The sequence below is a fragment of the Dama dama genome, chromosome 4 (assembly GCF_033118175.1).
Source record: "Dama dama isolate Ldn47 chromosome 4, ASM3311817v1, whole genome shotgun sequence".
Classification (NCBI taxonomy): domain Eukaryota; kingdom Metazoa; phylum Chordata; class Mammalia; order Artiodactyla; family Cervidae; genus Dama; species Dama dama.
Window position 1 is genome coordinate 66,148,262 of NC_083684.1, and position 27,299 is coordinate 66,175,560.

Here is a 27,299-nt window from a genome sequence, read left to right on the forward strand (position 1 = left end):
TCATTTACAGTTATCTATTCCCTGCTGTGGGCTCTCTTTTAAGTAATGCTCACAAAATTCACCAAATCCATAACATTTGAAGAGTTCTTTGGTGACATCTGAGGACACAATGTTTCTCAACGTTTTTACATGGACAGTATACATGTATGGCAGACAGGGAAGAGGCATTAAAAGGCCTCTTGATGAAGGTTCAAGAGGAGAGTGAAAAAGCTGGCTTAAAACTCAACAATTAAAAAAAAAAGATTATGGCATCTGGTCTCATCACTTCATGGGAAACAGATGGGGAAAAAGCAGAAACAGTGTCAAATTTCATTTTCTTGGGCTCCAAAACCACTGTGGACTGTGACTGCACTCATAAAATTAAAACACACTTGCTCCTTGGAAGAACATTTCTCTCTGTGATGAATACGCTTATGAACTGAAAGGGCGGATGTTCGCCGAAACATCTTGCCACACTCTTTACATTTGTAAGGTTTCTCTCCAGTATGAACTGTATTATGATGTGTAAGGTAGCTCTTGTTGCTGAAGACCTTCCCACATTCATTACATTTGTAAGGTTTCTCTCCAGTATGATTTCTATTATGAAGTATAAGGTATTTCTTGCTGCTGAAGACCTTCCCACACTCATTACATTTGTAAGGTTTCTCTCCAGTATGAGTCCTCAGATGGCTTGTAAGGCTGTTCTCATGCCGATAAAGCTTGCCACACTCGTTACATTTGTAAGGTTTCTCTCCAGTATGAATAATCAGATGGCTTGCAAGGCTGTACTTATACCGAAAAAGCTTGCCACAATCATTATATTGGTAAGGTTTCTCTCCAGTATGAATTCTATTATGAATTGGAAGGTAATTCCTTCTACTGAAAACCTTGCCACACTCATCACATTTGTAAGGTTTCTCCCCAGAATGACTTCTTTGATGATCAACTGCAAGACTTTCTTTTTGACTAAAGTCCTTGCCACACTCATTATATTTGTAAGGTCTCTCTCTAGCATGAATATGCTAATGAAATGAAAAGGTGGCCCTATGCCAAAAGACCTTGCCACATTCATTATATTTATAAAGTTTTCTTCCAGTATGAATTCTATTATGAATTTTAAGGTTTATCTTTCTACTGAGGAGCTTCCCATATTCATTACATTTGTAAAGTTTCTCTCCTACATGAATTATTTGACGATGACGTGTAAGGTTTCCTTTTTGAGTAAAGACCTTGCCCAACTCATTACATTTGCAAGGTTTCTCTCCAGTGTGAATTCTCTGAGAACATTCACAGGTTCTTTGACTAAAGTCCTTGCCACGTTCTTTAAATTTGTCAGGTTTTTCTTCATTGTGGATTCTGTTATGAATTATCAGTAGTGAATTCTTACTGAAGACCACTTGTCTTTTATCAGCTTCTGCTTTTAGTTGTAATTTCTTGATCACATGTTCACGAGACATAGTTAAAACATAGAAAACCACAATTATCCTGTATATTAAAATTCATAAATAAATGTCTCACATTAAATACATGCTACTACACTAAAAAACCACTTATACCAAACAAAGCAAAGCAAACACCTAGAATCACCTATGATGAGCTTATAAAACACAAAGGAATAGGATTAGTTTCTAAGAAAAAAACTGATCAGAGATAATTCTAATATTTCTAAGAGCACTGCCATTTTAAATAAGTGGGGACAAAAACACTCAACATAAACAAACTCCTTTTGGGAATCAAAGAAATTGTATATTTCCCCTATGCCCACAATCTATGGATCAAGTAATGAAACACTGCTGCTTCAATACCAAAGAGAAAAAAAATCATAATTTACATATATTCTGCATGTGCCTGTGTGCTGTTATATCCAACTCTTTGTGATCCCATGGACTGTGGCCCGCCAGCCTCCCCAGGGAATCTTCCAGAAAAGAACACTGGATTGGGTTGCCAATTCCTACTCCAGGAGGTCTTTCTGATCCAGGGCTTGAACCTGCATCTCCTAAATCTTCTACACTGGCAGGCAGGGTCTTTACACCTGGTGCAACTATTAGAGGTCCCATATTCTGCATTCACACTATAAATAAGCAATGATAAAGAATGATAAAAATGATAAAGAATACACAATATATTGTAAAACTAACCAAGTCAAAATTAGCTTATCTAATTAATAACCTATATAAGTGGAAGTTACCAATTAGACAAAAACAGTATAAAGAAAGTGAAGAATTTCCTTCTGGTTCATGACGGCAGAGTAGAAGGACGTATGCTCCTCTCCTCCTCTGAGTGCACCAAAATCACAACTAGCTGTTGAACAACAGGAGGACAATGGAACCCATGGAAAAAAGATGCCCCATGTCCAAAGACAAAGAAGACACTGAGGCAAGACAGTAGGAGGCATGTAATCACAATAAAATCAAATCCCCTACCCACTGGTGAGTGACCCACAAACTGGAGGACAACAAACAATACCAAAGAAGCTATACCACTGTTGTCAAGGTTCTGAACCCCACATCAGGCTTCACAACCTGGAATCTGATAAAGGCACTGAGAATCCCCAGTGAATCTGACCTTGAAGTCCAATGGTATCTGATTACAGGACTTCCACAGGACTTGGGCAGACTCCATTCTTGGAGGGCACAAATAAAATCTTGCACACACCAAGACCTAGAGGAAAGGAGAAGAAAGAAAGAGCCTGAGAAAATATTTGAAGAGATGACAGTCAAACACTTCCCTAAAATGGGAAAGGAAATACTCAACCAAGTCCAGGAAGCACAGGGAGTCCCTGGCAGGATGAACCCAAGGAAAAACACACGGCAATCAAACTGACAAAAACTAAAGACAAGATGAAATATTAAAAGCAACAAGGGAAAAAAAATCACACAACATATAAATGAACTCCCATTAGGTTATCAGCTGATTTCTCAACAGAAACGCAACAAGCCAGAAGGGAATGACACAGTATATTTAAAGTGATGAAAGGGAAGAACCTACAACCAAGAATACTCTACCCAGCAAGACTCTCACTCACATTTCACAAATAATTCAAAAGCTGTCCAGACAAGCAAAACTTAAAGAGAATTCAGCACCACCAAGCCAGTTTTAGAACTAATGCTCAAGGAAGTTCTCTAGGCAGGAAAACACAAGAGAAAGAAAAGAGCTACAGAAAATAAATCCACAACAATTAAGAAAATAGTAATTGGAGCACACATAAGGATGATTACCTTAAATATAAATGGATTAAATGCATCAACCAAAAGGCATAGACTAACTGGGCAAATGAACACATGTGAATGTATGCAATTTCAATTACCGTAATAACCTGCTTGACCCCACAAATTGAATGCCATTATATTATATTGTTAGCTTAATCTCGTTCCCATTATGGCTTTCAATTGTAATGATCTCTAATCCTTCGTCTGGATATTAATCATGAAAACTGACAAACATCTTTATTATTGTGACTATGTAACTATTGTGACTATGTAATATCACATATTACATATATGTAACTATTGTGACTATGTTACTATACCATGATTAGTCAACAGAAAAACAGTAGAATTCTATATCACCAAAACTACCATTTAATAGCAAAAGCTTTAATCACTTTTTTAAAATCCAGATGCATATCAGAATTATCTTAGAACTTTTTGAAAAATACAACTGCACAGGTATTGCTTTTACCCTATAAAGCTCCAGGTATGTTTCCAATGAGCAGCCATAAACAACTGGAGTACATAATGATCTTTTACTTTTATCTAGTTTGTTACACTTTTTCTATTTCATATTCAGTGCTCCCATTTCATTTAGCTTGTGCTTTCCAATTTCCCCATCCTCTTTTTAATGTTCTTTCTCAAGCCTTTATCAAGTGTATATACAGAAGCTTTTGTATACGTATATACAAACAGTATGTATAATATATATATTTTAGAAAACTTATGAATTTTTGGTTAACTAAAAAATTTATGACATTTCACTTGTTTGATTTAGTATGAATAGAATGACAGATTCCTAATTACAAAGTAGATATGCAAAAAGCAACAAAGATTTCCTGTATAGCACGGGACCTACAGTCAATATAATGGAAAATAATCTATTTGAAAAATAATATATATGTATAACTGAGTCACCTTGTTGTGTACCTGAAACACTATAATTATACTTCAATAAAATATATATATTAAGAAAAAATAGAAAGTGAATTCAATAATAAAAAATCAAACTTAAATGTATATAAATGAAATATTCTGTAGTTACAGTAAAAATGAATAAATAGTACAATTTACTACCTATGCAGTGCCATTAAATATCCAGTTCACTGGCTCCAAGTCACACCAAAGAGAGAGCGGTATGTAACTTTATTAAAAGGGTCAGAAAGCACATTGTTGAGAATAAGTGTGATAGGAGAGCACTCAAAATATAATGCAAAGGATGTCATAATAAGTATTATAGGATATTAATGTGTCTAGGAACAAAGCTAGTGGAGGTGATGGAATTCCAGTTGAGCTATTTCAAATCCTGAAAGATGACGCTGTGAAAGTGCTGCACTCCATATGCCAGCAAATTTGGAAAACTCAGCAGTGGCCACAGGACTGGAAAACATCAGTTTTCATTCCAATCCCAAAGAAAGGCAATGCCAAAGAATGACCAAACTACCGCACAATTGCACTCATCTCACACGCTAGTAAAGGAATGCTCAAAATTCTCCAAGCCAGGCTTCAGCAATACGTGAACCGAAAGCTTCCAGATGTTCAAGCTGGTTTTAGAAAAGGCAGAGGAACCAGAGATCAAACTGACAACATCCGCTGGATCATCCAAAAAGCAAGAGAGTTCCAGAAAAAAAATCTACTTCTGCTTTATTGACTATGCCAAAGCCTTTGACTGTGTGGATCACAATAAACTGTAGAAAATTCTGAAAGAGATGGGAATACCAGACCACCTGACCTGCCTCTTGAGAAACCTGTATGCAGGTCAGGAAGGAACAGAACTGGACATGGAACAACAGACTGGTTCCAAATAGGAAAAGGAGTATGTCAAGGCTGTATATTGTCACCCTGCTTATTTAACTTCTATGCAGAGTACATCATGAGAAACGCTGGGCTGGAAGAAGCACAAGCTGGAATCAAGATTGCTGGGAGAAATATCAATAACCTCAGATATGCAGATGACACCACCCTTATGGCAGGAAGTGAAGAGGAACTGAAAAGCCTCTTGATGAAAGAGGAGAGTGAAAAAGTTGGCTTAAAGCTCAACATTCAGAAAACTAAGATCATGGCATCTGGTCCCATCACTTCATGGGAAATAGATGGGGAGACAGTGGAAACAGTGTCAGACTTTATTTTTTTGGGCTCCAAAATCACTGCAGATGGTGACTGCAGCCATGAAATTAAAAGATGCTTACTCCTTGGAAGGAAAGTTATGACCAACCTAGATAGCATGTTAAAAAGCAGAGACATTACTTTGCCAGCAAAGGTCCGTCTGGTCAAGGCTATGGTTTTTCCAGTGGTCATGTATGGATGTGAGAGTTGGACTGTGAAGAAAGCTGAGCGCCGAAAAATTGATGCTTTTGAACTGTGGTGTTGGAGAAGACTCTTGAGAGTCCCTTGGACTGCAAGGAGATCCAACCAGTCCATCCTAAAGGAGATCAGTCCTGGATGTTCATTGGAAGGACTGATGCTGAAGCTGAACCTCCAATACTTTGGCTACCTCATGCGAAGAGTTGACTCATTGGAAAAGATTCTGATGCTGGGAGGGATTGGGGGCAGGAGGAGAAGGGGACGACAGAGGATGAGATGGCTGGATGGCATCACCGACTCGATGGACATGAGTTTGAATAAACTCCGGAGTTAGTGATGGACAGGGAGGCCTGGTGTGCTGCGATTCATGGGGTCGCAAAGAGTGGGACACGACTCAGCAACTGAACTGAACTGAACTGAGGGACTGAACTGAACTTAATGTGTCTTTTTATACAAAAGTAACTTTTGAGCCTTTAACATAAGATAAAGCACTATTTTAAGCCATCTGCTGCTGCTGCTGCTGCTAAGTCACTTCAGTCGTGTCGGACCCTGTGCGACCCCATAGATGGCAGCCCACCAGGCTCCCCTGTCCCTGGGATTCTCAAGGCAAGAACACTTGAGTGGGTTGCTATTTCCTTCTCCAATGTGTGAAAATGAAAAGTGAAAGTGAAGTCACTCAGTCATGTCTGACTTGTAGCCACCCCGATGGACTGCAGCCTACCAGGCTCCTCTGTCCATGGGATTTTCCAGACAAGAGTACTGGAGTGGGGTGCCACTGCCTTCTCCATTAAGCCATCTAACAATCTTTTAAAAGAATGTGATCCCTCACTATGGATCAAACCTGTGACCCCCTACACTGCAAGGCAGATTCTTAACCAGGGAAGGCTCTGAAATGAAAGAATTAAAATTTTTTTTCTCTTTTTTAAATTATGAAAGTATGATAACACATTTATAGGAGACTTGGAAAATACAGAACAAGGTTACATAGAATGACACTATATATTACAATTGATTTTCAAGTAGATAAATCAAGATTTTTAGTTGGAGTTACAGTATCAAACTCTCAAAAATTAACAGAATGAATAGACATAGTAGTAGAAGGACACAGTAGACATGAAGAGCATGAGAAAGCAATTCATCATAATTAAGATTTATACAATTTTCACACAACAGTAGGATAAAAATTACTCAATTGCCATAGACTATCAACTAGTCCCAAAGACTAAAACATTGATACAGTGCCATGTATTTTGGCATCTAGTATTACTGCTGGAAGTCTCGAAAATTTATTATCTTAGTGATTGAAATGAAAGATTTTACAAAGAAAAGATTGTGATATTGAAGGAAGAGAAGTTTACATCTATTACACTATTCACTATGTCACGTATCATACTGCATATTCCACAACTCCATTTCAACACACATGTTTGATAAAAACATATGCAATATTCAAGGTGAATGGGCAAGCATTTCCTTAGCAGAAATTAGAAGAAACAAGAACAGTCCAACCAATGGAGATGAGTTAACTCTGAGCACACATAGTGTACACCTAAGGAATCCACAGTAACATAGAGTAGGGAGACCAGGATTTCAGAATGAAGTTCCTGGCTGGGCGAGCAGAATCGTCATGGAGAAGCGAGGCTGGCAGAAGGTGCTTGCTACAGTCGGAGCACTTTAAGCCCTGGGGTACCACAACTAGTGAGCCCTCATTCCATAATGACAGAAGCCAGTGTGATGAGAAGCCCACACACCACAACCAGATAAAGCCTCCGAGTAGCAACAAAGACCCAGCCTAGTTAAAAAATAAAATAAAAACATAATAAGGAAGATAAAAGAACTATAAATGACAGGTACTCATTAACCCGAGAGGAACACAAGTTAAAAACAATGAACGAGAAAGACTTTGGGGAAAAAAGAAAAGAAGGACGTTGGGAAAAGTCTACAAACCAGTAGAGAAGCTGGAGGACCTATGTGGGAACCATATTTTACTGCTTTCTCAGAAATATCTCCCGGAATTTAATCTTACTCCTGCCCTCTTCCTTGCCTGCTCCCCTACTCCAGTCCTTCAATTAGACGTTGTGGTTGACAGGTCAGCATTAGCTAGGTGCAGTTCTGCATGCAAAACAAACCACCTTATCTTCAAAGACCTTTCTTTACAACTCTCCTGTGATTACCTCCAGACCTCCACAAGGAAGCTTCCTTAATCCCAGAGTTCTGGTCTCTGTCTGGCTTTACTGCTAGTAGTTAAAAGATAGTAAGATAAATTACCAATAAATATGCACTCAGAATTTTCTCACGGAGCTGCTCTTCTGCAAGCTCTCCCTGCACTGTGTCTCACATTCCTGTGCATGTGTGAGAATTATTCAGTGTGAAATCACCACAGACCTGAGACATTGCCTCTCCTGAAAATACTAAAACGAAGAGTGTGGGAAAGTTTATGACAATTTCCTGGCCTTTGACTCCCCAGCTCATTGAGATTGAGGAATAGAAGACTCCTACTTCCCATGTGTACCCTCCAAAGGAAATGCAAAACAAAATCACACTGAGATATTACCTCAGTCCTACTGAACAGCTGTCACCAGGATGAAGGGGATATATGTATACTTACGGCTGAAGCACACTGTTTATGGCAGAAACCAACACAACACTGTAAAGCAATCATTCTCCAATCAAAAAGCCAGAGATTCCTGGAATCAACCTTCTAAGGCACGTGCACCCACGCATACACACAAACACACACACAAAGACAAGAGATGACAACTGTTATCGTGAATGTGGAGGAAATGGAACTCTAATAATTATACTGAAGAATGTGAATTGGCGTACAAACTTTGAGAAATAGCTTAAGGTTCCTAAAAATATATTTTTACGAACTTCCCTGGTGGCCCAGTGGTTAAGACTTGAGCTTCCAGTGCATGCGGTATGGGTTAAATTCCTGGTCAGAGACTAAGATCTGGCACACTATATAGCATAGCTAAATAAATACATCATATAATGCATCACTTCCATTATGAAATCTTTATCTTAAAAAGATACCTGCACTCCCATGTTCATTACTGAAGTATTTACAATAGCCAAGACATGAAAACAACCTAAGTGTCCAACAGACCACAGACAAAATCTGAAAAAGGATGAAATCTAGCAACTATACCAGCATAGTTGGATACTGCAAATATTTGCTCAGTACATTATTCAGAAATAAAGACCCTCACTTAAATAAAGACCTCAGTAAAAAAAGAAAATTTAGAAAAGATGTAGCATAAGAAAAGAAATCAACACTGAAAAATCAGTTGCAATTGTATACACAATGAACAATGTCAACCGGAAATTAGAGAACAATCCTATTTATTATAACATCAAGAGGTAGAATACTTACAAAATATTGGCAAAAATATTAGCAAAAAAGGTCAAAGACTTACACACTGAATACTGCCAAGCATTGCTAAAAGAAGTCCACGGAAACACAAATAAAAGAAACCCTATATTCAGGAACTGACAGGATTCTTAAAATGATCACAATACTCAAAATTTTCTATGTATGTGTGTGCTCAGTCGCTTCAGTTATGTTCTACTCTTTGCGAGCCTATTGACTATAGCCTGCCAGGCTCCTCCTCTGTCCATGGGATTCTCTAGGCAAGAATACTGAAGTGGGTTGCCATGCCCTCTTCCAGGGATCTTCCCAATCCAGAGATCAAACCCACATATCTTTTGTCTCTGCCTGCACTGGCAGGCAGGTTCTTTACCACTAGCACTACCTGGGAAGCCCTAAAGTTTTCTACAGACACAATGAAATCCCTATTAAAATTTCAATGGCAATGCTTGTAGTAATAGAACAAATCATGTGAAAATTCCTATAGAATCTCAAGAGACCCCTAAATAGCCGAAACGGTCTTCCAAAAGGAACTGGAGGCTAACACTTTTAGATGGGAAAAATGATGAAATCATCTGGGATGTGGTACAGGCATAAACAAATATACAGAAGCCATGGAGCAAATCAGAAAGCACAGAAATAACCCTTAGAATATACGGAAAATGTAATGACAAGCATTGCCAAGATTACACTAAGAGGAACGGAGAGCCCCAATAACAACAAATGGTGCCGAAAAACTAGATACCTTAAGAGAATGGAATGAAGATGGAACTTTACCTGCATCAAAGGTAAAAACTTCTTTGTGTCAAACAGTAAAATCAACAAAATGAAAAGACAACCTTTGGATCATCAAAAAAGCAAGAGAGTTCCAGAAAAAAATCTACTTCTGCTTTATTGACTACACCAAAACCTGTGTATCACAACAAACTGTGGAAAATTCTTCACGAGATGGGAATACCAGACCACATGACCTGCCTCCTGAGAAATCTGTATGCACGAGTTAGAACCGGACATGGAACAACAGACTGGTTCCAAATTGGGAAAAGAGTATGACAAGGCTGCATATTGTCACCCTGCTTATTTAACTTATATGCAGAGTACATCATGTGAAATGTGGGGCTGAATGAAGCACAAGCTGGAATCAAGATTGCTGGGAGAAATATCAATAACCTCAGATATGCAGATGACACCACCCTTATGGCAGAAAGTGAAGAACTAAAGAGCCTCTTGATGAAAGTGAAAGAGGGGAGTGAAAAAGTTGGCTTAAAGCTCAACATTCAGAAAAGTAAGATCATGGCATCCAGTCCCATCACTTCATGGCAAATAGATGGAGAAACAATGGAAACAGAGACTTTATTTTGGGGGGCTCCAAGATCACTGCAGATGGTGATTGCAGCCATGAAATTAAAAGACACTTGCTCCTTGGGAAAAAAACTATGACGAACCTAGACAGCATATGAAAAAGCAAAGACATTACTTTGCCAACAAAGGTCTATCTAGTCAAAGCTATGGTTTTCCCAGTAGTTCTGTATAGATGTGAGAGTTGGACTATAAAGAAAGCTAAGCACCAAAGAATTGATGCTTTTGAACTGTGGTGTTGGAGAAGACTCTTGAGAATCCCTTGGACTGCAAGGAGATCCAACAAGTCAATCCTAAAGGAAATCAGTCCTGAATATTCATTGGAAGGACTGATGCTTATGTTGAAACTCCAATACCTGGCCACCTCATGGGAAGAACTGACTTACTGGAAGACCCTGATGCTGGGAAAGATTGAAGGCAGGAGATGGGGACAACAGAGGATGAGATGGTTGGATGGCATAACTTACTCGATGAACATGAGTTTGAATAAGCTCCAAGATTTGGTGATGGATGGACAGGGAAGCCTGGCATGCTGCAGTCCATGAGGGTGCAAACAGTCGGACATGACTGAGCGACTGAACTGAAGAAAGGAGGTGATGAAAGTGATCTAAACAATTTCCAACTGCCACAGATTTAGGTTGATTTCAAAGGATACTTCAGAGTCAGGCAAGATTAGCACTTACAGAGAAGAACATGTCAGGAAGGGAAGATTGAGAAATCAACTGAGAATATGATTTTACCTGAGAAAGAGCCATTCCTGATTCCAGTTCTTTCCTCTTTCACCTCTTCAGGCCTTCTTCAGACAAAATGAATCTTAAGAGGTCTGCTCCGAAAGTGGAAAACACGCTGCTTAATGCTTAGAACAAACATCCCTGCTTCCTGTGCCACAACCACAAACACAGGGAAGATCTCACCATGTGGAACACATAGTCGTCTGCTGCCCACTGTCTCAGGTGGGACTCACGACAGTCAACTCCTGCACACTGCAACAACGAGTTTTCCCACATTTTCCCTCAGATCACACTCAGCTCACAGTAAGGCCTCATGTACACAATGGCAGTGGCGGGAGGGGTGGAGGGGGCACCTCAGCTGACCTACAAGCCCCTTCAGGTCACAGACCAGGCCCTTGTCCATCCCCATGCAGAGCCCAGATCTCAGCCCTCAGGAAGTGGAGGACTCAGTCACCATGCTCAGTGAGGGATCCAGATGGGAATCACTTGGGGCATTTTAATTATTATGGAGCTTTGGCCCAACACAAACTATCTGAAGGGGAATTTCTGGTCAACAGGCACAAAACATACATGCAATACGCCTCAGTGACCTAATGTGATATCTGAGTTGAGCACCACTCAGAGGAGACAAGCCCAGCAACACTCTATTTCCTTTCCATATTTACTGAAGCATAACTGAGGAATAAACAGTATTCATAAGATACTTGAAATGTGATTATTTGACAGATGTATACACTGTGTAATAAGGATCACAATCGAGGAATTTTCACCTCCATCATCACACAATTTTCGTTTTCTGTTTCTGGTGAGAATATACAAATGATATTCTCTCAGCAATTTAGGTATTTAGTAACACACTCTAATTAAAGAACTAGTATGCCAAAAATAAAAGCATGTTGTATGATCAGATCCCCAGAACCTTCACTTTACATTATCCATCTCCTCATTTGTTTCTGTGATTTCATTCGTCTCTACTCTTCCTGTTCCTGCCTTCCTATTTCCACCGCAGAGTGCTGCCCGCTCTGCCACTTGTTTTCCCTCTCACAACTCTTTCCCCACAACCTTTCTAATTACGCTAAATTTTTAGGTATTTCTGCCTCCTTCCACCATCACTGCTCCTTGTTTGCCCTCCAGGTAACACTCCTTCTACCCCCTTGTTGTTCGGGCGCTCAGTCGTGTCCGACTCTTTGTGACCCCATGGACTGCAGCATGGCAGGCTTCCCTCCCTGCCCTTCCCTACATCCAACAGTTTCCTCAAACTCATGTCCATCCAGTCGATGATGCCATCCAACTGGCTTATCCTCTGTGGCCTCCTCCTCCTGCCCTCAATCTTTCCCAGCAACAGGTCTTTCCCAATGAGTCAGCTCCTCCCATCACGTGGCTAAAGTATCCTTTTGATGCTCCCTTTGTCCCCACTCTAGAGCACTCCCTCCTGGTTATACTTCCTCCCCTCTGTCTTCTGCTGCTCCAATCACAAATTATCCCTCTCTGAAGGCCAAGTTTTCAAATACCTTATCCCCTCCCCCATACTCTCGCGAAAGTCTTACTATAGTTATCGCCCCTCCTGCGTTGCATCTAGGGCACCCCCTCCCTAAGTTGCTCTCCAATCCCTGCAAATACTGTTTTAACTTTGATTTCACTGCGGGACTCTTAAGAGTAAAAAAAAAAAAATTTTTTTTTTAAATGTTACAGCTTCTTTGCAACATCCTCAGCCATCGTGCACCTTCCCATCGGTTTTCCCTCTTTTTTGTCCGCAGTTGTCATTTCTCAGTTGCTTTGTCTCTGACCGTTTGGAACCTCCTGGCCCACGTATTTACAGTAATGACGACTGAAAAAGATGCCCACGGACCGGAAAGACCATCTGGAATTGGAAAGAAAAGAACATCCAGTGGTACAAGGTTGGTCCAGGTCACCAGCTCCTGTGAAGGGTGAGGGGGCGGACTAACAGGAAGGGGAGGACTGAGGGGCATAAGGACCAGCCTGAGGAGACGCGAGGACAGAGGGGTTGGGAGGGAAGGGGTCCCAGGACCGGGGAGAGGACGCGGCCTCTCTGGGAACGGGGCAACCGGCGCGGCCTCCAGAGGCCGAGAGGGTGAGGCTGCGGGGGGGGGGCCGCGAATCCACCTCCCAGAAGACTTTACATGGGGCGGAGAAGCAGAGGTAGTAAAGAGTTTTAAGCGGGAAAAATGTGGCGAAAAGCGCTGCCTTAACGTGTAAAGAAGGCAGAAAAGTCAAGAGCATGCGGCCAGCCTCACACCGAAATCAAGCCCAAATGAACACATACCCGACGAGTAAGGACGAGGTATGGATTTACGCGGGCTGGAGTGCCGGGTGCTGGGTTTTAATGTCGAGAGTCACTCCCACGACCTTAAACAAAGAACACCGTAGAAAACGGAAACAACGGCTCGCAATAAGACGCTCACCAAGCGAACTCCACCTGGGTGATAGCGGAAAGAGTGGCTGAGAGGAGGAGGCGGGACTTCCGGAGTCGGAGACTGGGCGGAGCGTCACCGCTGGGGGCGGAAGGAGGCGGGGCCCAGGAGAGCCGGGTGCTGAAGGCGCTTTCCCTTACCTTTACCTGCTTATCCTAAGTGACTATCTGTAACAGTTTTACGGTAAAAGCTAAAATTCTGTGGGCCAGTCACTTTACAAGTAAAAATTGTACCCCCTTCGCGAGTGGAGGAGACAGGATTGGGAATTTGGGATTTGTTGTTCTGCCTCTTGGGAGCACTCCAGGCTCCCTTGTCCTCCTCGATCTCCTGCATTTTGTTCAGTTTCACGTACACTGAGTTAGTGATGCTATCTAACCATCTCATCCTCTGCCCGCCCCCGTTCTCCTTTTGCCTTCAACCTTTACAGTATCTTATGTTACAACATATTAGAGGGACTTCCCTGATGGTTAAGACTCCATGCTGACAATGCGGGTAGCGGCAGGTAGGATCGTTTGTCAGGGAAGTAGATCTCACATGCCCCAGTTCAGATGCCACAACTAAAACTCTCTCAGGCTGGTAGGAAGAGGGAAGATCCCATATACCACAATCAAGACCTGGTGAAGCCAAATAAGTATTTTTTTTTTAAAGCTACCGGTTTTTCAATTAAACTTAAAAAATATACACTGTTCTATATAATAATTATGTGTAGTTATATAACATACATAATATGTATATTATATAATACATATTGTTACTGCTGTACAGCAAACAGAAATCAACACCAGGTTGTAAATCAACCACACTTAAATAAAAGAAAAAAAAAAAACCCACAAAACTATTCTCTCTCAGAAAAAGATTATTTAGTGACAGAAGCAAAATGGAGGATTTCAGGGAAAAAAATTTTTTTAGGTGATCTGCGTGGCTTCTGGGATCTTAGTTCCCAGATGAGCGATTGAGGGACTTCCCTGATGGCCCAGTGATTAGGAGTCTGCTCTTCCATTGCTGGGGGCAAGGAAAAAAGCAAATTGATGCTTTTGAACTGTGGTGTTGGAGAAGACTCTTTAGAGTCCCTTGGACTACAAGGAGATCCAACCAGTCCATCCTAAAGGAGATCAGTCCCGGGTGTTCTTTGGAAGGACTGATGTTGAAGCTGTAACTCCAATACTCTGGCCACCTGATGCGAAGAGCTGACTCATTTGAAAAGACCCTGATGCTGGGAAAGATTGAAGGCAGAAGGGGACGACAGAGGAGATGGTTGGATGGCATCACCGACTCAATGGACATGAGTTTGGGTGGACTCCGAGAGTTGTTGATGGACAGGGAGGCCTGGCGTGCTGCAGTTCATTGGGTTGCAAGAGTTGGACACGACTGAGTGACTGAACTAAACTGAACATATACACACAGGATTCTGGCACTTTGGATTACATTTCTCTTTCACAATTAAAAACTGCCCTCTCTTTAACTTCAAAGAGCAAGACTAATTTTTCATTAATCACATGTATAGAACAGCTATTCCCAAGCAATGCAGAATGTCACCGCCTTTCCATGTGTATTGTTGCTACCACATAATAACTATTAGCTTTTCACTTTCTTCCCATGTAAAGTTCAGTCCATTAAGGTTCTGCTGATCTGTTCATAGTGATTGGCAGATGCTTCTGTCTAATGATTCATTGTGACCTATCTCCAAAGGGCACCCTTGAATAATAAGCATGGCTAATCATGTCACATTTTTATATTACTTCTTGTCCCTCTCTGATGCTAATTCACACAGTATTCAATTGGATAATTTAAGATCCTTCCTTTTCTAGGAAATAAGGATATGCATCATCCACACTAAATGAAGTCAGCCCCCTCTTTTTATTTCTTCTCAGACTATCATAAAAGAGCTGTAATGAACTCATAAGATCAACAGTCTTCAAACTTCAGGTAGAAAGGTATAAACAAACAAACAAAAAAAGGTATAAACAGTTCAAAAAGACTCTAGTAATTACATATATAGATAATGGGCCATTTCCACATATGTCCTTTCTCTCATATAGCGAATATGTCATTAGTTTTAACATATTGTCACTTGCAATGATTCTGCAGTGTAATAATCTCAGACTAATCTCGGAGAAATGGGCTCTTCCTGATAGCTCAGTAGTAGAGAATCCGCCTGCAACGCAAGAGACGCAGGTGCAATCCCTGGGTTCGGAAGACCCCCTGGAGGAGAAAATGGTAACCCACTCCAGTATTCTTGCCTGGGAAATCCCATGGATACAGAAGCCTCAAGGGCTACAGTACAAGGGGTCACAAGAGTCAAGACACAACTCAGTGATTAAACCACCACCACCACAATCTTGGAGAAATAACTTATTTACTCCTAGTATTAAATTTTCCAATGTGTAGTCTGCTGAGAGAATTACTCAAAAAATTTACCAACATCATCACACTTGAAAGGATTCTCTGCAATATAAGTTCTTCAGTGAATGCTGAGGATGCACTGGTTTCCATGATTGGTAAATTTCTAGTTTCTGAGCTGTATAGGTGCACTTATTACACAAAAGGTGTGGATACCAGATGAAAATTTTTACAATACTCATTACATTTGAAAAGTTCCTCTCCAGAGTAAGTCCTGTTTCAGAGTGTCTATCTTCTTGGACAAGCCTTAGCACACACACACACACAAAAAAAGCCTTAACACAGGTATTGCTTTGTGTGGTTTCTATGAAAGATGTATATTGAAATGTCTAGTGCATTGTGAGACCTGCATTGTGCCTCTACGCATGGATTTGAAGTGTTCCTCTTCAATGGACTCTCTGATCTTGCCTTATTCTTGAATTCAATGTAACAGCGAGTGGGGGCTACCCTCGAGTTGCGGTATGCAGGCCTCTCTTTTGTTGCAAGGAGCACAGGCTCTAGGGTGTGTGGGCTTTCAGTAGTTATGGCGCACAGGCTCAACAGTTGTAGCGCATGGGCTCAGTTGCTCTGCAGCATGTGGGATCTTCCTGATCAGGGATTGAACCCATGTTTACTGCACTGACAGGCATATCCATTACCACTGAGCCATTAGGGAAGCCCTGTGTCCCATTTTCTGAACTTTGGGTAAAATCCTTGCCACACACATTTCCGTGTCTTCTCTCCAGGATATATATGCTGATATCTAGTGATGAGGGAGTCATAATGTGAAATTTTGCTACAGTCATTGCATTTTAAAGGATGATGTATTTGGTGATTTGGATGTTTAAGAAACCACCTAAAAGCTTTGCAAAATTCAATACACTTGTAATGCTCTGTGCAGTGCAGATTACTTGATTATTGGTGAAAAGTGAGACCCAAGTAAGAGTTTTTCTAGTGTTCACCCCAATTGTGAGGTAATTTTGAGAATGAATTCTTTTTTTTTTCTGACACATTGTCTTATTTTATTCAAGTATCAGTCTGCTCACACATGGTCCAAGAACACTTGAATAATAAAGCAAATATAATCACATGTTAAAAACTGGTCTTCAAACATCATAGCCAATGATGCCACACTTGCCTATGATCTCGCCAACATAAAACGACATCCACACCTCAGTGGCCACCAAACCATTCAGTAGAGCTTCCTTAACAGTGAGCTGTTTGAAGCTACTGGTTTTAGCACTGTTGATAATTTTTTTCAAGCTCTGAATTGCTGTAGGGATCTCAGCAGGGGTTGGAGGAACCAGCTCAACCTTGGCATAGTACCAAAATGTGGCCAATCGAGGCTTTGAGTAAGTCACAGCAGCGTTGATCAGCGCCGGGGCCTTCTCCGCGAGGTTACGGACAAACTGGGCCATGGTCCTAGAACGGAGAGCCCATTGCCCTGACTGGCCGGCTGAATGTCACCCACCCGGAAGCGAGAATGTATTCTTTGGTGATTGAATTCCTTGTCTAAAACACATTTATCTCCAAAAGGACTGATCAAATGAAGTTAAGAGGTGGACACCTGCCAAAACCATTTCTTAAATTCCCTCACAAACACGGATTACCTAACAGTAAGTTAGACTTGAGAGTACACCAAAGGATTTGTCACACTCATTTTATTAATAAAGTTTCTCTCCACTATGATTCTTTGGTGGACTTTAAAGTACAAATTTTGACTTAAGATTCAGAGACAGTTATAAAATTTCTACAATTTCTATCCAGTACACATTTTCTTATAATAAATGAAGCCATGCCACACTCATGAATGTGCACAAGTTTCTCCCCACCATGAATTTCCCATGACTTTAAAATGTAAGTATTAAATGAAGATCTTCCCACATATATCCATTAACTTGGTTTACTATCTGTATTGATTCCCTGATGCGTAGTAAGGGTTGAGGTCTGAGTAAAGGCTTTTCATTACTCACTGCCTTTGAAAGGTTTCTCTCCATTATGAATTCTCTCATGAACTGAAAGGTCTGAATACTGACTTCGTCACATTCCTCACAATACTATAATTCTTCTCCGGTCTCATTTCTCAGGTGTTGAATGAGGGTTGACCTGTGATGAAAAATTTTGCCACACTTAACTACATTTCTAAGACTGCTCTCCAGTATGAATTTTCTGATGACGTCTAAGGTGTACTTTCTGACTAAAGACCTTGTCACAACCATTACATTTGTAAGGTTTCTCTCCAGTATGAATTCTCTGATGAATTTCAAGGTTTGATTTTTGACTAAAGGCCTTGCCACATTCATCACATTTGTAAGGTTTCTCTCCAGTATGAATTCTCTTATGTCTTGGAATGCTGGAATTATGATGGAACATTTTGTCACATATATCACATTTATATAATTTCCCTTCCGTGTGGATTAACTGATGTCTATGAAATTTTGTGCTGTAATGGAAGGACTTCCCACACTCATTACATTTATAAGGTTTCTCATCAGTATGATTTCTCTGATGAAACACAAGGGTTGCCTTTTCCCTAAAGACCTTGCCATACTCATTACATCTATAGGGTTTCTCTCCAGAATGAATTCTCTGATGCCGTGGAAGGGTTGCTTTTTGACTAAAGACCTTGCCACACTCATTGCATTTGTAAAGTTTCTCTCTAGTGTGAATTTTCAAGTGATTTGTAAGGTGTGTTTTTTGACCAAAGAGCTTGCCACACTCATTACATCTGTGAGGTTTTTCTCCAGTATGAATTCTCTGATGATTTGCAAGGTGTGAATTTCGACTAAAGACTTTTTCACATACATCACATATATGTAATTTCTCCTCTGTATGGATGACCTGATGTCTACTGAGGTTTGATCTCTGAAGAAAGATTTTGCCATCCTCACCGCATTTGTAAAGTCTTTCCCTCTGTGCTTCCTGGTTTTGTGTCACTATTAAAGGGTGCATGTAATTACTCCAATATATATCAGAAACATTCATTTCTATGCTAGAAGAAATTCTTTGAAGCAGTGAAAATGGGACACAACTGTTGAGAATCTTGTCAGGTTGAATGAATTTATCAGTTTTGTCTTCACTTTTAAAAATATGCAGTTCATCCTGAAAGCTTAAGGCAAGCCAATTTTCAATAGGCTTGATTCTGGCAACACTTTCATCATGTTGATCTTTATTATCAGTGAGATTTTCATTATGGGTTATAAGCATTCCTTTGTAATTTTCTTCCTCATCTTTCTGCTTAGACTGAAAGTCATATATATTTTCCTGAATGACCCTAAGGTAAGAAAGGTCCATTTCATTCCTTTCAGGTCTTGCCAGTATCCATGACTTGAATACCTCTCCTCTATCAGAGTTTGTCTTCAGTTGTAATTTCTTGATCACAGGTTTGTAAGAGATATCTACAAGATATAACAAACCGTATATATTCAATTCATTTAAATTTTTATAAATAAATGTTTGTTAAATGCACAGCAGTATACCAAAAGTAATACTATGTCAAGCAGTTATGAAGCTCCCTAACCATGATCATAGAATTTGTAGCAATAACAAAGTAATGATTCTTCACTACAATGAAAGGGATCAGAGGTAATTCTAATAATTTTAGGGCACCCTAATTTCAAATAACCTATCACAAAAATAGGCATATTGGAAAAACTTCCATTATATATTAAACAAAGTGTACTTTTCAACCATTAACACCAAAGCGCATACCAATTACATGTAAACATTATGGTCTTCTTTAAGTGAAGCGAAAAGAATATTAAACCATATATATATATATATATATATATATATATATATATATTCTGCCTAATTATTTACACATGAATAAATGAAAAAGAACATAAAATATATTCTAAGACTAAATAATCCAAAACTAGATTATCTAATGAATACCCTAAATGAGTGGTGGTTCAGAATTGAGAAAGAAATACAGCACTGTGAAAATGAAGAATTTGATAAAGTAGGTTTTGAAAAAGCTAAATATTTTTCTAAGTACCTTGAGTATATCTGTATACCCATGAAGTAGCATAAAACATTCTGAAAACCATCATCTGCAAATCAAAATTAAATAAATGAAATGTGAACAAATGAAACATTCTTTAGTTATATGAAGAGCCAGTAAATAGAGCAATTCCGCACATATGCAGGAAGTTTAAATATATAGTTTATTGGCTCCAAATTATATGTAATGAAGAATGAACAACATGTCAATTTATTTAATTAGGTTCAGACATAATATTGTTAAAAAACTTCCCAGATGGCTCAATGGTAAAGAATTCGCCTGCCAATGCAGGAGAAACAGGAGACATGGGTTTGATTGCTGGGTTGGGAAGATCTCCTGGAGGAGGAAATGGCAACCCACTCCAGCATCCTTGGCTGGAGAATCCCATGGACAGAGGAGCCTGGTGGGATACAGTCTAGGGAGTCACAAAGACACGGACATGATTGAGCAACTGAGTATGCATGCACAATATTGCTACAAACAAATGGCAAAAGAAAGAGATACAAGACATAAGGCAGACAAAGTGATGCTATAATAAATTTAACAGGATACTGATTTTTTTTTTCATATAAAAGTAACTTTTGAGTCTTTAAAAACACACTATGCTCAGCCATCTAATTCTACTTATTCATTTTTAAAGGCATGAGGAAGATGATCACAATTCTTCAAGTAAGAGAAGTGATTCAGGGCTTTACATACATGACCTCAGTTGACGAGCAGTCAGAGAAAGAAGGTGTGAATCTGAACTTACAGACAGACAAAATATTCTTTTTTTTTAAGGCTGCACCACATGACTTCCAGGATCTTAGTTCCCTGACCAGGGATTGAACCAGGGGCATCAGCAGTCAAACTGCAGAATTCTTACCACTGGACTGCCAGAGAATTCCCAAGACAACATATTATTAGCATGACTCCCCATCTGAGCAGTCCACCAGACTAAGGTATCAAGGCAATTCAGTGAAGAAAGGATTTTGAAAAACTGGTGCCTATCAAAAGAATGTTCACAGTGGGAAAATAAAAGGATCTGCATCTGAACTTTACATGTGTACAAATAATAGCTCCAATTTAAAAGTTTTGCCTATTATGAAAAATCTTCTATTGAACATTTTGTACAAGATGTTTATATGGATGTTTTCAAATCTCTTGGGTATACCTGTAAAAGCAACATTGCTGGGTGTGATATTGTCATTTATAAGAAACAGGAATGTGGTCATTCAGATGAGAAATTCATTAATTCCACTCACACCTTATTTGGCTAAACTAATCTTCATTAAGGCCTTGCCTTGCTGGAAGGATACTGAGAAATTAGGGGAACCCATGGCTATGGGTGCATAAAGAATTCTAGAACCACAATGGCAAAAACAAACAAACAAACTAAATTAGAAAATGGGAAAAATGAGAAAGACTTTTCACTAAAGCTGGAATATAGAGTAAAAGTTGGAGAAAGAAATATTTTCAACATCACTAACCAGCAAGTGTGGGACCTTCACATTTTCTGTTTCTTCCATGTACATCCACTACTACCTTTAGAATTCATAGAAAACTAAGAGTCTCTACGACCCACTGGAGAAGATCATTACAAACTTGTAATTGTGGAAAGTGGCAACTGGGAACAAAGGTTTTCAAAACCATTCTCAGCGTACCAAGTGTGTGCCGTCACTGCACTAGAGTTGAACTTATATTACATTTCCAGGAGATGGCATATTAAAATCACAAAACGTATCTCAGAGACAGGCTATCTCCCTCCCAGCCAACAGTTCCGGTAGCAGGAAGGCATCAGATAAGTACTTTGCTGAAGCAAGAGAGTCTGTAAGGGGAAAAACGAGTAAATGCTCACATCTCAAACATGCATGTCTCCTGGATCAAGACCAACACACTGGCAAAGACAAGGAACAATGATTCTGAAAACTGGACAGAGACTATGCAGGGAAGCTACAGGTCCTGAAAACCACAATAACCCCTGACAACTACTACTATAATTTCATGGATGCTCGCTGATGGTGGTTGTGGATTTATCTATGTAGCATTTAATCTGACGGTAAATTTATCTATGATTTCATGTCAGTCCCCACAGCCCCGTGCTCTGCCTCTTGCTACACTATGATCAACAGAAATTTCTACACATAAGAAGAAAGAAGTGATTTGCTGTGGCTTTTCCAGAATCATCGTTCTTTATCTTGCTAAGGACTGAGGACACAACAGAGAGGTCGAGGAAAACGTTTCAGAAACTTACCCTTCTGCTGGCCTCCTTCAGAATACACAGGGAACAGTATATAATGCAGAAATGTAGCTCACTTTCTAGAATGGCTAACTCAAAACACACATGAGTAGAAAACAGGACAGTGGGACTGTTAAAAGTTTGTCATTGAGCTTTAAATATAGAGTGAGTTCTGAAATAACTGTATCATGAAGTGGGAAGAATTTTTGAGGAAGTCAGGTTTAAGTTCCTGATGCCACATCCTGAAGCTTTTCATGTCTGAGCCAACAGGGCTTTGAGTCAGTTAAGCAAGGCAGGGGTTCCCAGGAGGCAAAGAACGGAAATGCAGAGATACCCTAAAACAGATCCCCACTTCAAAGGGAAGTGATCCTCACCCACAGAGAGCAGATTCCTGTAGGTCTCCAGCATCACGTCCCTGTACAAAGTCCTCTGAGCAGGGTCCAGGCATTCCCACTCCTCCTGAGAGAACTCTATGTCCACATCAGTGAATGTCAACGATCCCTGAAATGAAAATACATTTCACCAAGGGGCTCTGAGGAGAGTTCTTATTCTCATGGAAAATGAGAAGAGGAAAAAGGGATAAGGATCAATTCAGTTGCAGTATTTATTCTGACAGATCTATGCGAAGGGATATGGAGCAAATTGTGTGTCTCTAATTTTAATTCCTCATACTTTTTCACATAATTATAATGTCCTCCAATCAATGTGGATTTTTCATACTTGTAGACAATACATGAAATACACACAAATAAAAGCCAGCCATGGGTGGTCTAGGCTGAAGTGTTATGCAGCATCTGAATGAAAATAAAAACACAACATACCAAAATCGATGATATGCACTCAGAGCTGTACTAAAGGGGAAGTCCACATTGCTAAAAGCTTACAACAAGTAGTAGAAAGAGGCATGCTCAACACTACTGTTCAAGACACTAATGAACATCTCTGCCAAAGACATTAGACAAGAAAAAATTCAAAGTTATCCCTGTACAAAAAAAATTCAAAGTTATCCCTGTACAAAGTCAATAGTAAAATTACCTGTTTTTGTAGGTGAGAAGGTTTTACATGTAGAAACCAAAAAGATTCCAAGATAAAACTACTACCTTAAAAAACAACTTTAGAAAAGTCACAGCCAAAAAAAAAGAGCACACAAAAATCAATTGCATTTCTATACACAACGAACAATGCCAACAGAAAATTAGAGAACAATCCTATTTACTATGGGCTTCCCTGATAGCTTAGTTGGTAAAGAATCTGCCTGCAATGCAGAAGACCCGAGTTTGATTCCTGGGTCCAGAAGATCTGCTGGAGAAGGGACAGGCTACCCACTCCAGTGTTCTTGGGCTTCCCTTGTGGCTCAGCTGGCAAAGAATCTGCCTGCAATGAGGGAGACCTGGATTTGATCCCGGGGTTGGGAAGATCCCCTGGAAGGGAAAGGCTACCCACTCCAGTATTCTGGCCTGGAGAATTCTATATTCCAGTCTAGAATTCCAGTCTATGGCCTGGACTATACAGTCCGTGGGGTCGCAAAGAGTCAGACACAACTAAGCAACTTTCACTTCACTTCACTTCCTATTTACTATAGCATCAAAAGGGGTAGAATACCTAGAAACAAATGAATCAAGGAGGTGAAAGACTTGTACATTGAAAACTAGTAAATGTTCTGAAAGAAGTCCATGGAGATAGAAAAATAAAAAGATAGCCATACTCATGGATTCGAAGATGTAATATTCTAGAACACATTACCAAAGTGTTCTAGAGAGTCAACGGAATCTATATCAAAATTTCAATGGCAATCTTTGCAGTAACAGAAAACAAAAATCATGCTAAAGTTCATAGAAAATCTCAAGGGACCCCAAAGGGCCAAAATTTTTCAAGGAGGTGCTCATTTAGTTTTAAATGTTCTATAAAAAGTCAGAACTGATTTCCCCTCATTGGCCTCTTTTGCAGATTTTACCGTATACTGTACATGTTAATACCTGAGGTCCACGTACAGCTTCTTTACCCTGGTTGACAGAGAGCAGACAGCGCATCCAGATGGGCCCTAAACAGTGCCTGCTGCCCAACAGCACTGAGACCCTATCTCCAACCCGTGGGTGAGAAGCCCTGCCCAGGGGAGCCTCCTCACAAGGGCCAGGTCACCGGGTCATGGGGAGACGGGAACTAAGTGGAGACGACAGACCCTGAGGGAAGGCCCCGGGTGAGTGTGCACGTGCAGGAGTCAGACAGGACACTTCAGAGTCAGACACTATTGGCGAGTCCAGAGAAGGGCATTTCAGGAAGGACAGACTGAGAATCCACTGAGAATATGACCTCACCTGAGAAAGAGCCACGCCTGACTCCTCTTCTTTCCTCTTCTTCAACTTCAGGGCTTCTTCCTCAGGCAACACAAGCTGTCAGAGGTCTATCATGAAAGGTGAAAACATGCTGTTTAATGCTTAGAGTCAACACATCCCTTTCCTGCGCCCCAACCACACACACAGGGAAGCCCTCACCATGGGGAACAGACAGTCCTCTGTGCCCACTGTCTCAGGAGGGACTCAGGACAGTCAACTCCCGCAGAGAGACCAACACGGGACTTTCCCTTGGATCACACTCCCCTCCTGGTGAGGCCTCACGTACACAGCAGCAGGGGGCACCTCAGCTGACCCCACGATCCCCTTCAGGTCAAACTCCAGGCCCTGATCCATCCCCACTCAGGGCTGAGCGCCCCCTCCTCAGCCCAGATCTCAGCCCTCAGGAATGAGAGGACTCACAGTCCTGATGCTCAGTGAGGGATGCAGACTGGAATCACCTGGGGCACCTTAAACATTATCAAGCTGTGGACCAACACAAACTACCTGAAAGGGAATCTCTGGTCAGAGGGTACAAAACATGGGTGTGCAAAATGCCTCATCAATGAAACGTGAAGTCTGGACTGAGCACCACTCAGAGGGGACAAGAGTCCTGATGCTCTGTGAGGGATACAGATTGAAATCACCTGGGGCACTGTTGCAGTCTTTTACACACCGGGACCTGGGGACTGGAGTCCACGAAAAGAAAGAGAAAGAGAGAGAGGAATATCCCTCGGGTTACATGGAAAACCAATAAAGCCCATACACAGGACCTGTACCGCTCAAGAAGGCACAGGGCGTCCTCTAGAGGTCTTGAAAGCCCCGGCAAGAAAGTGAGCTCAGTAGGCTTCCATGCTCCGAAGAAGTAGCCGGAGACAGAAAGAAGGACATGGGGGACCCAAGTCTCTAGTGGAACAAGGGTATTTTATTAGCAGAAATGCATGTTTATATATCTTCAGTAAAATGATTACTCAGCCATTAAAAAGAATGAAATTCCACCAGTTGCAACAAAATGGATAGTCTATTAAGTACAAGGTCGCTGAAGAGTCACTGAAGGGAATCCAAGCAGGTGCTCTTTTCCATGATCTCAGTCCTGAGAACTGTGTGCAGCTCTACTCCTTACTGTATTCCAGGAACTGATAAGGAACACAGCATCCTTGAGAAATGGCACACAAAGGAAGAAAATGCCACATATTGGATTCCTTGAAGTTGAACGTCCCCTGACAGGGCACCTAAAATATACATTCACAAAATGTGCACAGGCCTTATAGATAGGAGTTTTGCAGTTCTCATCCTCACCTGCATGATTTGAGCAACTTTTGAATTTACTACATTCTAAAGCCACAAAAGCTACATCTGAAATTAATCAGCCACATCCAAAGACCTCAGCACCCATCTGGATCCAGTTCCCCTCCTACCTACACTCCTAGGTGTTTCCACTTCATTCTCTTTATTTGTTTTCCTATTTTATCTCTACTTCTGGGTCTCCTCTTTCCCCTGCTCTCCCACTGCTCCTACCCTCTCTATTTCTTCCTTCACACCTCTCCTGCCCTTGGCTACAACCTGCAACCTGTTCCCTCTCTTGAGGCTCTCTCCCCGAAGCCTTCTCGATTGCCTACATCTCTAAGTATTTCTGCCTCTTTCGTCCCCCACCCCTGCTCCCTCTCTGTCCTCCTTTTTCCTCGGCTCTCCTTATCACCCTTTGTACTGTCCTCTCCCAGGACCACGATGCTCTGAAGGCCACTGTCTCACATTTCACCCTATCGCAGACTCTTTGTGTGAAGGGCCTCACCACTGTTACCTGTCCCCCTACTGATGATCCACGGCCCCCCTTTCTCTCTGGTGCTCTCCAACCCCTGGAGATCCAGGTTTTTATTTATTTCTCTATTTGATTCATCTGCTCCTTTCAAGGCGTAATCGCTTTCCTTTTACAGTCTATTTACAAGTCACTCAGCCATGCTCTATGTTCCGATCTCTTCTCCTTCATTCTGTTGCCTCAAGTTTTTCCTATTTTTCTGATCCGGCTCTTCGCCTGATCGCCTAGCCCATGAATTTACAAGGATGGCCAGCGAGTAAGATGCCCGCCTACAGCAAGAGACCATTTGCCATAGGGTAAAATTTGGCACCGAAGAACATTGGCTGTTACAGGGCTGGCCGAGGTCACCTCCCTCTACGTGGGGTGAGAGGAAGGGCTGACGGGAAGGGGAGGTCTGCAGGGCAGAAGGACCGGTCTGAGGAGACGCGAGGACAGAGGGGCTGGGAGGGAGGGTATCTCAGGAGCGGGGCGGGCTCTCCGGAATCCCGGAACCGGGGAGAGGGCGCGGCCTCCCCGGGAGCCGGGTGGCCGGCGCGGCCTCTAGGGGCCGAGAAGGCGAGGGCGAAGCTGCAGGGCGGTGGGAAACCATTTCGCGCCAGAGGACTTTACTTGAGTGATGGGGAAAGAGGTATTAAACAGTCTTAGGCGGGAAAAGAAGTGAAAGGCGGTGTCTACCTGGACTGAAGCCAAGGGAACGGACCAGCCTCAGCGAATTCAAACACAAAGGAAAACATACCCGACGAGTATCGGCGCCGTGTGACTCTGCTTGCAGGGGAGGGCCGGGTGCTGGGATTTTAGGCCCATAGTAGCTCCGAGACCCTGACAGTGGAACAAGTGAGACCGCCTACCACTGATTTACCCTAAAAACCATTAGTTTACGCTCTGCAGTGCGACCAGCCCTCGGAGAACGTTTCCGGGTTAGACCGCGCACGCACGATGCTAGAGGCGGGACTTCCGGTTGCAGATTATGGGCGGAGCGCTACTGGGAAGGGCGGGTCACGATGAACCCTGATCCACTCAGCAGCGCCTGGAGGCGGGGCAGGGGACTGTACTTTCTAGTATCGTGAAAACGCTCCTTTTAAGATCCTGTGTGAAATAGGTTTAACACCTTGTATTTGTGTCTGAAAGTAGGATGTTTCCTCCTGACAAGTTTAAAACGGTGTTAA

At 41.4% G+C, this 27,299-nt stretch overlaps 2 protein-coding genes across 2 annotated transcripts; both read right to left on the reverse strand.

Moving 5' to 3' along the window:
• On the reverse strand, nt 1-27,036 carry LOC133055184 (zinc finger protein 83-like). Its single transcript, XM_061140616.1, has 6 exons — nt 26,809-27,036; nt 24,303-24,388; nt 22,362-22,488; nt 17,913-19,161; nt 410-981; nt 1-98 (listed from the first exon to the last, which is right to left on the reverse strand). The coding sequence occupies exons 3-6, from the start codon at nt 22,393-22,395 to the stop codon at nt 1-3; spliced, it is 1,953 nt and encodes a 650-aa protein (XP_060996599.1). The 5' UTR covers nt 22,396-22,488; nt 24,303-24,388; nt 26,809-27,036.
• LOC133054806 (ATP synthase subunit g, mitochondrial-like) lies at nt 16,804-17,320 on the reverse strand. Its single transcript, XM_061140126.1, has one exon. It carries the CDS (start codon nt 17,179-17,181, stop codon nt 16,870-16,872), a length of 312 nt encoding a protein of 103 aa, XP_060996109.1. The 5' UTR covers nt 17,182-17,320; the 3' UTR covers nt 16,804-16,869.
• Nucleotides 27,037-27,299: the final 263 nt, after the last annotated feature.

Coding starts and splice junctions, on each gene's coding strand:
- LOC133054806 (XM_061140126.1), bottom strand. CDS start 17,181: ATGGCCCAGTTTGTCCGTAACCTCGCGGAGAAGGCCCCGGCGCTGATC.
- LOC133055184 (XM_061140616.1), bottom strand. CDS start 22,395: ATGCTGGAGACCTACAGGAATCTGCTCTCTGTGG. Junction 19,162..22,361: donor CAGGAATCTGCTCTCTGTGG/GTGAGGATCACT, acceptor TATATCTTGTAG/ATATCTCTTACAAACCTGTG. Junction 982..17,912: donor AAAATTCATACTGGAGAGCA/GTCTTAGAAATG, acceptor TGCTAGAGAGAG/ACCTTACAAATATAATGAGT.